General features: G+C 42.9%; 1 protein-coding gene across 1 annotated transcript in view; it reads right to left on the reverse strand.

Annotated features, from left to right (window-relative positions):
• The window catches only part of ppargc1a (peroxisome proliferator-activated receptor gamma, coactivator 1 alpha), a 234,357-nt gene extending 222,081 nt beyond the window's left edge, over positions 1 to 12,276 (reverse strand). The window contains exon 1 of the mRNA XM_034557832.1: positions 12,196 to 12,276. Within this exon, the coding sequence (XP_034413723.1) occupies positions 12,196 to 12,276 (81 nt within the window). The remainder of the gene's footprint in view (positions 1 to 12,195) is intronic.

The raw sequence follows: 12,276 nt of genomic DNA on the forward strand, positions 1-12,276 counted from the left end.
TGCCTGAATCAATTGTCATATGGACTCGACAGCATCAATCCTCAGTAGTTCCATTTAATCACATTAAATCAATCACTGCCGCAATCACTTTTATCTTGTTTTGTTTTTTTTCTCACCCACTTTGTTTTACAGTTGGATTTTGGCCATCAATAGTCAACAGTGCTATCATTTATTGTCTTCTTTACAGCAAACAGAGGTTGATGTTCTTTTCAGTGGGGTTTTACTCTCGTCTGGGAGCTGGACGGCTCCTGGTTAAGGAATCAATTTGACTGGACAGCCTTACAAATTGCATAAAGAGACAAAGTTGTCCTTGGAGTGCGCCACAATTGATTGATGGCTCAACACACTTGCGCCGTAAATCCTCCCGACAGAACGGAGAAAAATCAGTCGCTTCTGCTCCCCACCCTCCCGTGCCATTTACCTACCTTCCCTATCTTGCCTTACTCGCGCACAAAATGATTTAAATTTCTTCCAACCTTTATGTTTTGCCAGAAATTGCACACAAGTGCATCTACAACACACAAATATGCTCACCAGACACTTTATATGTAAATTTGCAGTGAGAATTGAATGACAGTTTATTTTGTGAGGCTGTTACAGAATTAAGAAAGCCATCCTGTGGCGACTAGATGACGTTCAATCCAACAGTGTTTTTAGTTTTTTTTAATGTAATCAACTCTGTCGCCATCCTGCACGTATCATCATGTTCTTGTGATGTGAAAAACAAGGCATCAGCAAGCGCACAGTTTAAAGCCAAAAGTTAACAGCACTTGGGAGATAAAACAACTTCTCTCAGGGTTGTGCTGTGCTAGGGATATGGCAGTCTTCCCTTGGGAGGCCACACCACTGTTTGTTTCTGGAGAAAAACACCACATGCATCTTTTTAAAGAACGCCCACTAATCAGAAGTGATCCGTTCACATGTGCTATCCACTTTCCCCCGGGAAGGAATGGAGAAAAAAAAGTTATTTCTAAGAGAACACTCTTAGAAATGAACATCCAGAGAGGGCAAAGGGGTTGAAACATAAACTAGTGCAAAGACTAACCACCATATACTGTATAATAAATTAATTTGTGCTTGCGTGTACAGAAGTGCAAAAAAAATACCACAGACATGCCTGAGACACGAATGTGAAAGATGGCCCGAACAAGAAATGAAAACAAACAACTGCAAAGTAATCTAGCAGGGCTACTCAAGGAAAAAAGGATTTAAGAGTTTCTATGCACACAAGAGGGCAGAGTGGGCAAACACTCTCCCTGCCTAATGAACACATTGAAACGGGATGATACTATAGCACCTTTTTGTGAAGTAAGTAAGTGAGTATTATTACATTTATTTATTAGAGTATGTTCATGATGGTGCAAACAGGTAGAACACAAAACAAGCCATCTGTTTGGGATTCAATTGAATGCTACCGTTCCCCCTTCCACATTTAGGGATTCTAAACTAATCTGAACTAGACACTCAATGGGGGAATATCAGATTTCTCCTGTTGTATGCATGTTAGCGTCGTCCCGATTTTCATACCGTAACAGATAGGTATAAATTATTAAGCAGCCTGTTGCCCTGAATAGCCGGAGAGCAAAAGGGAAGAAAGGAGGACACAGGAAAATTAACAGCAATCAGCCCCGCTTGCAGCATTTAAAAGCATCTCAAGGAATCACCAGGAAATTCTTATACTAGGACAAAAGCCTTCTACATTCTCTCTCCCTTTCTAATAATTAAAATACAGTCCCTGCCCTGCTTAAATTAAAATGCAGTGTGCACTATATTTTTTGCCACTTTAATGAGAGCAATAAATGCTATGCTAGCTTTGCCTATTTATGAAATTTATGGGACAAATTTTGGCATAAAGGGCACAAATCAGATAAATGACAGACGAAGGACAGCTGCGGCATCGACCCTCCATTAAACGCCGCAAATGGCCAACTGTGGCCCGGGCAGTTAATTAGCCAGAGAGGGCCTAATCAGAGTATTGGAGCTGTGGTCCTCCCCAGGTAGCACACTAATAGGAGAAGCTTGTGGAGACACAGATGGAGTGTGGAAGCAGGGTAACTATTGGCTTTGGGCCTATAAAAAAAAAGCATCAGTATCCCACAATAACCTGCTTTGACCTGTGTGTAAAAAATAATTAGCTGATAATTGCATTTCATTACTAATAAAACATTTGCGAGGCTTTTAAAATATTTTATATTGTGCATTGTTTACATCCATGTTTGCCAGGCAATACTGCTTTATTACTGCGTTTCTTTGACATAATCATCGTAACTGCAGTGCGCAGGTTTAATAACAGAATCCTTAAAAATGAATGCCTTTACTAAACCGAAATACACCTGTTGCCGCACCACGCCGTCCATCTCAATAGAGCACGGAGAAATGTCTAGCGATGTCTCCCATAAGTCATGTCATGGAGATGAGCCAAGCCTGAGCCCTGGCCACCGTTGCTCGTGTCTGAGCGTTCTCCGATGCATCCTATGGGGGCCGAGTGAAAGCCCCTGGAGGCCGCATTGCACACTGACTTGCAACTGGGCACTGCCGGAGAGACGGTGCAGAATTTACGGCGTCATGAGCCTCACAGCGCCACCATCTCGGGGCACAGACACAGCAAGTGTGACTTTGATACACGTCTACACTCACATACACAGAGGGATGCGGAGAAGAGACGCTGAGCGCAGACTGAGCAGTGGCTCTGTTCACAGCAGTCCCACCAGTGACTAGCGCTGAACGCACGCTGCATACATGGTCATAATCCCAAAGATGTTTGGGGAATCTGCAGTATAAGAGAGATCGAGAGATAGAAAGTATGATGGAAACCAAATCACCGTTGTCCCTCCACAGCACAGAGGACAGAAGCAAGCATGTGTCTTCGGTTAGTACGGGACAACAGTGGAGGGACTAGCACTGAGCAAAACAGTCACCCAGACGACACAAAGGTCTTAAGCACCCTGAAGTTAACCTATGTACATATCAAAACATGTCCCCCAAAATAAAATCCAACCAGCTCCCGTTGGGTTATCTCCTAAACAATCAGTCAGCTTGCACATCCCATAGAGGAGAAATTGTGAGGAGGAGTAAAAGACAAGGAGGAAGAGAGGAAAAGGCAAAAATAAATGAAAGTCAGGTTGTCCTGACTGATGATGTGATGCTGTAAACAGGGAGCCTTTTTTCTAACAATTAAAGAGCAGGGGCTTATTGATTTCCAATGGTGCTCTCGAGTGACTTGCTGGCTGTCACAATGAAGCCCGGGGTAAGGTGACCATGTCTCTGCTCAACGTGATAAACCTTGCATCAGGTAGGGAGGACGCGGTGTCCCCCTTCCTCACCCCATCCCCTCTGCCTCACAGACTGCCGCTCCAGCATTTATTATGAGGCGCTTCATTTAGTAATGGAGTCACCAAGGAGTTGGTGAGCGCAGCCGGCACATACCAAAACTGGAGTAAGTGAGTCAAAGTGCCCTAAGAGTCTTAGTACTAACATTAAAAATTCAGATGCTAAATGCACACCAATTCTACTTGTGCAATATGAACTTTCTCCAGATGACACATTGGCCAGCAAGCCAATCATGCAACTCAATGCGCGGTTTTCTAGGCATCATGGGAAGTGGTGGCAACCTAGATGAGGGGCCAACTCCAGTCTTACTCGTCCGATAAACAACCATAAATCAGAAGACGAGCTGTCACTCGAGTAGATCCATCATGGTCCAACCTGCGGTGCCTTACACATGCGCGCACACACACACGCACACGCACGCACGCACGCACAAAAGCTTTTTAACAAGGGCGAGGAAAATAGAGAAAAGGCCCATGCAGATTGATTGGCTCTTTTAAATGAGTGGCAGTGGGGTTATGTTGATCGATTCCATGGATAATTGACTGATTCTGGTGTTGTTAAAGTGGAGTAATGACTACATGTCAGCGCTGTGATGTGACACGGCCCGCGGGCATCTTAAGTTATAGACATGGCTAAGAAAGGATGTTGATAACGTGCAAATAAATTGGCCTTAGTTGTTGCTCTCTGAGATTTTTGGACTTTGTTAAAAGGGTTTTGCAGGCAAAAACACTTGATTCTATAGGAAGCCATGGAAAACATAAATTGCAGAAATCCACGAATTGAAAGCATCCTGTTTCCCAGACTCATTTGCGCTGCATTTTAGTATTGAATCCTGGCAGAAATGCATGCTGCATATAAATATCCCTTTTTATTGTCACTTGGAATAAAAGTTGATGGAATTTTTATGCTTTAGAATTCATCCAAATGGAGAGGCTTCTCATCTAATATTCCTGCACCTCCGCCGGCAAGTCGCCATTCTCTCAAGTCTAGACCAATCGATGAATTAACTCGTTACTCAGGCATTAAAAAGGCATAACCGAAGAGGAGTAGTCGTCTACATTTGGAAACCTTCCCGCTTTGTGACACAGAAAATAACAGATGAAAAAAGAAGAGATAGAAAACTGTAAAGTGCAAATTCAAGAGTTTTCTATAGATCTGTGACAAGATAAAAAGACAGAGAAGTCCAGAAAATGCCAAATCACTTCTGAGTGAAGGACCCCTCCCCTATAGGATTCAGCCAGACATATTATGCCAAGAGGTGGCCACTGAGTGGAGGAAAGGACATTGATGCATAGAATGCAAAGCGGCTTTTAATTATTCTTGGGAAAAGAGCACAAGCCCTTGGCTTGTTTACCACTTTACCGGAAACAACTTATGATTGCTTTGTAATTATCTCCTTGATAATGTAAAATGTACCCCCCACCTCCTTTCCGTGCACTCCTTTCCGTCGAACACCACGCAGAAGTGATCAAGCATTTATCAGTTAGCCCAAATGTTTTAACTTATATTTGGGGGAGGTGGAGGGAGGGCTAATAGATTATGGGTAATGAAGCAGCTCCAGCAGAAACACAAATGGGGCTTGTTGTGAAAGACACAGGCTAAGGCACGCCTGTGCTGTGATAATCAGTCTCTCTTTTGTCTCATGATAAGCAAAGAGCCCAACCTTGCCCCAAAGAGCACATCATTTCCCCGATGCGAGACTTAATGAGACATTAGCCATACTAACAAATGGTGGACGAGAAAGCGAAAGTGACTTTCCAGGTAAAGGCCGTTTGCCTGACCATAATCAGTCCCCGAGTGCAGCTAAAAGATGGAAACAACTCGGAGTCTCCGTCTCTACAGCTTGCTGTGGCTTTTATGACGAGCCTCCCAGGGCCAATCAAATGGCATGTAACATCTTAATATACCTCAAAGAGAACAGGTAATCAGCTTTTGTTGTTGGCTAGTTTGCTGTGATACAGACAATGCAGTTTGTCCATTTCTGTTAAGGTTTAACACAGAACTAGAACACCATTGCCCGTCAGCTTGGGCATTTATGTAAGAGCTTATAGTTGATTGACTGTATTGAGGGTTATCTAATAGAGAAATAATTGAAACTAGTACTATTGGCTTCAAAAAGCAATACAGAGAACTGCTGTCATTTACCATGAAGTATGGAATTTGCAATGCATTTAAATCCCTTTTCAGATAAAATCAAAGTGCATCTGGCATTACTGAAACATTGACTCGTGCATTAAAGTACTTTTTCTTTTGTGCCGCACCGAGTGGTTTGGAGATATGGGACTAAAGACACAGTGGTGGATGGATAAAAAAAGGAAGTGACGAGCTGGTGTGTGAAAGGGGCCCTGTTCCCCCGCCGGGCCTCCCAGCTCAATTAGCTCAGCTCATCCCGGCTTTCTGCTGATGGGGAAAATCAGCTGTACCATACAGTCCAGGGAGTCTAGCCTGTTAGTGAGTGAATGAGTGAGTCAGTGTGCACATTATGCGTCTGTTCATGTCTCACATGCAGATTTTGCATTTGTGTATCCGAGTGTGTGTGCCTGTGTGTATGCGTGGGCTGTCTCATCTCTGCAAGACTGGAGCCCCACAGTGCTCTCTGTATCAAACACCTGAACCAATTAGGCTACACTCGGAAAAAAAAAAAATCCCTCAAGCCACTTACAGTAATGTCATAAATAGTCATGCAAAACTTAAAGTTATAAGAGAAGTTTGTCTGGATTCACTTATAAAAGATAAAAAAAGATGAACTGGAGAGAGACCAAGACCAAAAAGTCTGAGTTATGGATTATGAAACTCCAGACTAGAAAGGTTATATTTCCAACACGTTTCTGCCAACAACTCTAGGCTAAGAAAGAAACTTCATCATGTCTACATTTTGAACTCAGGGAAAATACCTAAGAAAGATCTGAGCTTTTCTTTACTCCTTTGGCAATTAAACTTATAGTCATAGTGTATCCCATACTGTGAATGTACTGCATGGTGGTCTGCATGTGTGTAGTGCATAAATCATTAGGATGGCCCCAGGATGAGTTTTCAGGATGTGCTGGAGAAGAGAAGGAAAAAAAAGGCCACGGTCTGAAGGAAGCAAGCCATTGCGATACAACAGTCTTTGGAGATGTGATGCACATGCGTGTCTCAGAGGCAAAGTGAGATGCTAAAGAGCACTCGGTGTTGGGAAGAAAAGGCGTAACTGAAATTGCTTGCCCAACACAACTCAAGGCCAAAATCTATTTAATCATGAAATAAGGACAGTTCTAAAAAAAGGCAGTGTAATATTCCTGCATCAAAACGCCCCCGCATCACTTGACACGTGCCCCGCAGTCACTTTATGACACACAATACATTCACCTGACAACACACATCTCATCCACTGTAGTAACTCTTCCCAGAAATTAATACACCTCTCACACAACTCATCGCTCAGCCTTCCTTAAAATATAGCCAAGAGTGCTGCAGTGCGCCAAGTAAGTAGCTAAACAAACAAAGTAAATACACTGATAATGCCGATGATAACATCCTAGGCGAAATGAAAGGATGAAGGTCAGTAATTGAGAGAAGGTGGGGAGATAGAAGCATGGTGGGGTTTGTTTTCCTCCTGGCAGGGGTCCATCTGGGCACGTGCGGCGGGCTCCGGGGCAGTGTAGGAGCACGTCTGTGCAGAGGTTAAGAAAAGCAATTAATCCACAGCGGAGATAATCAAAGGAACCTCCCCCTCCAGACACCTTGGTGGGGGAGGAAGAGTGAGAGAGTAGAGCGAAAGGGGAGGCAGACAGAGAGGGAGATGGGAAAATACTTGTTTACAAGCACTGCTGGCGCGATCAAAAGCACAGGGGTTCAGCTCTGCCACCGGGGCCCCTCCGTTTCAGGTGGAATTGATAACACTTCAGATGTACAATTCAATGTTTGTGAGAGTACTTTTACCTCCCGGTGAGAAGGCAAGGATTTTTCACAGTCTAAGCTGCATTTCCTTTCATCTCAGATTTTGCAAGGTATCAACAGATTGTCAATGGTGGGGAAGACATTTTCCCACACATAATCAAAGAATGTCGTCTGGAGAGCCTGCACGCCCCCTGCTAAAACGTGGATTCAGAGAGCACTGAAAACGCTCCGATTGATCGGCCACTGATTGTTATCGGCTGACAATTTTTCTGAATATTTTGATCGTGGTCTCTATAAAGAATGATCAGAAGAGACGATCAGATGGCTCAAAACAAGAAGACCATTCCTCTAATCGTTATACAATGATGTTCAGAATAGTTAAATAAATAATGCAACACGATGAAAAGAAGGCTACAAATAGACCCCGTGTTCGGTACAAGCAGGTACTGCAGCCATCGGTGATCTGCCCCCAAACATCCTGATTGGAGCACCGTAAGACAGCACTGTGCGAGAAGCCTTTAATATCTCTGGAAACTGATATTGTGATTATCAATTTCTGTGAAACAATCACCTCCCTGGGACATACAACTGAAGATTAAGCTGAAGGATATTCCTTCAAAAAGCACCAACACTATCCCTTTTGTTTCTCTCTCTCTCTCTCCAACTAATATGCAGTTTGTATTTGGCCGTGTGCTTTAGTCAAAAGGTTCTCCTGCTGAAAATATTTTAAATGTGTCAGTTCCATTGGGAATCAAAGCTTGTTGCTCCTCTGGTGGTTCACATCTCCTTTGAATAAAGTGTGCTTTGAGTACATCTATGTTCATGCTAGGGTAACAAAGCTGTTGTTTCTCTGAGTGAGACCCTGCCCTTTGTGCTCAAACTGCATTTTTAAATCGTTCAAATGACAGAATAGCTACAGCTATGGATAGTATCACACTTTGGCATTGGCATATATTTATGCATCATCAAGTGACATGTTGCCATTTCAATTCATCCTCTTTTTTAAAATGGTCCTCTGCATCATCCATGTAAACCTTTAAACAATATCCTACACTGTAACAAGCACCCAATGTAGCTATATGAACAATTTAAGTATAAAACCATCTTGCAGCCAAAACTGGCAGACGGTTAGCAGGTCAGTGGTGAGTAAGTGGCGGCACTTAGATTAGATAATTACCCATCCATATCTTGGCAATATGTTGCAAGGGAACAACACGCTTCTCATTAAACTGCTGACAGGCCCTGGTCCTGTGGGTTGCTATCAAAAGTCAGGTCTTCAGCAGGCACACACACTTGTTGATTAAAAAAAAGATGTGCCAACATGGAAATTAGATATACTCCTTTGGGGGTGCTTGTAAGAGGTGGGAGTAGTTCTAGGTGCACAGAGCACATCATGGACTGAAATCATGATGAAAAAAAAGTAGGTGAGTTTGTGGAACAGATAATAAGACTTCTTTCGAGCTTTGCCAGAGGTTTTGCCCTGCGTTTGTCAAATGCAGTTCACCAACTACCTTCCTCATCACTGCTACAAACGTGTCCTGAAACTAAAATGAGTCTCTGCTGATACACTTGGGTTTACGCAACAAGCAGTAAATCAATGTTCTCTCCATCAACATACATTATATGGAATAGTCTCAATCAATCAAATCCTCAAAGAACAGCCAAAAGGTAGAATTATTACCTTGTGGTTGTAGCCTCAACCCATGCAAACCAGTCAAATTGCAGTTTGCATTTATACGTCTGTCCAGAATGTGATCACTTCATAATTTGTATCCTATTATAGTTATAATTTAGTTATGGGCAAAAGCCTTGACCACCAAACTCTAACCTGTCCATCCTTGAGTCCAAGTGGATGTGTGTGACAGATGTCATGACATTCTCTCCAGGCATTGCTGCGATAACGTGTTCACAAGAATGTATGTATGTATGTGTATGTGTATATGTATGTGTGCATGCATGTGTGTATGTATTTGTGCATGCGTGAGTGTGTGTGTATGCATGTATACGTGTGTGTATGTATGTGTGTATGTATGCGTGTATGTATTTGTGTATGCGTGAGTGTGTGTGTGTGAGTGTGTGTGTGTGTGTGTGTATGTATGCATGTAAACAGCATACCTCAGCCACGGCTGTCGTCGGAGTGGAACAACATGAAACAGTATCAGACATTACTCAGCTCACAATCACTTGTGCTCCAAAAAGCTACCATATTTATATATATGTTATCCCTTTATTGCTGTTGTGTGTGCCTCCACTAAACCCATTCAGTCTACTGACTCATTACAATGAAAAAGAAGTGACTCGCATGGATCAAATACTGTACATGAGAGCGCACACAAAAGGCGCTTTCATTTAACCAAGCCACTGAGTGAGTAGTAACGTAACTTGAGCCTTGCTGTGATGAAACATGCCGTAGGCAGAAACAGACACATAAAAAAAAATGCATTAGTCCTCACTGCTTCTGAGAGCACGCTATGTTACCTGCAGCTTTTTTGAAACGGCTTGAATGATAGGCTTCACCCTTTTGAGCTGGACTGCCAAGTGCTGGCACACTTTGTCGAGACAAACTGAATACATTGCTTTTGAAGAGCAGGGATTGGAGCATGGAATTTTAAAAAGACATGCACAAAATGTGTGATGAAACTTTCAGCACCATGGACAGCAGCCCAGAGAAGCCTGGCGAGGGGGAGCGTGAGTGTGTGAGATGCAGAGAGTGGAAAAGAAAGATGGCGTGAAGTGAGAGGCAATTGTTTTATTTGATAATTAACAAAGACATCATCTTTCCCATCCTGTGCATTTCAGCTATCCCCATGTCTGCACTTTCAAAATTGGAGGCGCTTACCCCAAAACACACACAAACACACTCCTGCGGCAAGACCCAGCTTTTCCACAGTTTTCCCCATCTCTGTGTCTTAGGCTGAATAATGCAGGGCCTTTACCCAGTGCTCAAGCATGAGTGGATAATCTGGCCACAAGGACAGGCTGTGTCAACATTTCCCTTTACTTCCTTATTTATTTATTTACTTACCCACCCGCCGTAGGACTTGGGGAGGGCAATGGAGGATATGTGCATGGCTAACAACATGCTGGCCAAGCCGATGACCTGCTTTTTTTATTTTTATTTTTTTACAGGGAAGGATTATTAAGGGGGGTGCAGACTGTTCCAAACTGTTTTTGGGAGATTACACGCAAGCTTCCCAGGGAGACCAGATTTATTTATTCAATAATCATTATCAACTAATCCTTTTGTCTATGAAATGCTAGAAAATATTGTATCATCACAGTTTCTTGGAAAAACTTTTCTTTTGAAATGTATTTTTGTTAATTATTTTAGAAAATTGCACCACACCTTGGAATGACAAGACGATTCATTGTTCACAAGTATGACATTAAAGTTGAATTGAATTCAAAGAGCTTTTTCTGTCCGACCCTGCAAAATATTCAATTGTGATATATAACAGAAGCAAACCCTCACATTCTAGGAGACGAACAAACCAATCTCTGGTATCTTTGCTTGATAATGGACTTACAAGAGGAAGATGTTATAACTTTAAAAAAACAATGTACTGACCATTTCTTTCAGCTCTCCAGAAATGTAAAGAAGGCTGTCACATTCAAGTCACATCTAAGAATGTGTTATGAACTTTAACTTAAACCCTCTGTTCAAGTTGAACATAAGAGATGGGCGGCTTCAAATATGTGCTCTCATTGTGAATTTAAGTGTCTTAATGTCCCCAAATTGATTTGACAAAATCAGCAGAAACTGCTGAGGCGTAGTTGTTGCCCGTTTAAAATGCCATTCACTGATTGAGGTGGCTCTTGTTTTCTGTGCTTAAATAACTGTTACAATATGACTCTTGGCACAGCCAATCACGAGAAAGCTCAGACTTCAAGAGCTTAATCCTCTTTATTTCGTGATTACTTGTATTCAAATGCTGGCCCACTAAACCACGGGAGATGTATTGTTTAAAAGTCTTCCTGCTGCATTACAACCTGGATACTGATAACAGAAGAATGCATATCCTGGATATATACACACTGAGCTCTCACTGTGGCATTAAAGTAAATTACCAGTAAAATCACTGTACAAACATGTTGGCATCAATCGTGGAGCATAAATTGCTAAATAGCTGGGAGACTGTCTTAGCATTCAGAGAATGATTTCATTGGCTTTCTTGTGGCAGATGACTTTCGCCTCTCACATTCCTCACACACAAATTATAATGTGAGCATTAAGAGGGATTTCATACAGCATGATAAGTGTATTTTAAAAAGGCATAACTGATTAAGCTTGAGGGAGGAATTAGGTAATAATCTCCAAAACAGACACCACAGTTCCTCCGCCTTGTGAGAGAACAGGCCCAAAGTGCTCGGTCTGTTCTCACCGACCAATCCAAAAGGCGCCGTTACCTGACTCCATCACCTACCTGGCAACCCACGGGTGTCGGGACGCAGAGGTACCGGGAGCGCTCGCGTCTCGTGATCTCTGCGCGAGCATCACTCAAGATGACGCATATCAGTTACTTCAAAAGGAATGCTAAGTTTGTGTTTTACCTCCCCCCCCCCCCCTTAATTTATTTATAGAATTCCTGGCAGAAGATTTATTTCGTCTACTCGGTTAATTTAATATTGATTCCAAGGGCAGGATGTTTGAGGCCATCCAAAGAGCTGTGGAAGTTCGGCAAGGCGACCTTTTCCAGAGAAGTGGTTTCGGAGAGAACTGCAATGGGCTGCACGCACCTGGTAGTGAAATGCATGCAATGGGGAGGTGGGGTATTCGGGACCCTCTCAAGGGGGCATCAATTAAGTTTGGTGAAGTTGCGACCTGCTCTCGCCTCGTGAGCTGACTCGTTCGGGGGGTAACCTTTGCAACTTATGTGACTTTTTTTTTTTAATACGTTGTGTTCGTTAGAAACAGTAGTAATGTTTAGTATTATGTTAGAGAGAGAGAGAGAGAGCGAGAGAGCGAGAGAGAGAGACGCGTCCTACCTGCTCGTAGCAATTCTCCCAGGTGAGGTTCAGGAGGCACGAGGAGAACAGCTCATCTTCGGTCCGGGCATAACCGTCCAT

The sequence above is a fragment of the Cyclopterus lumpus genome, chromosome 18 (assembly GCF_009769545.1).
Source record: "Cyclopterus lumpus isolate fCycLum1 chromosome 18, fCycLum1.pri, whole genome shotgun sequence".
NCBI lineage: Eukaryota > Metazoa > Chordata > Actinopteri > Perciformes > Cyclopteridae > Cyclopterus > Cyclopterus lumpus.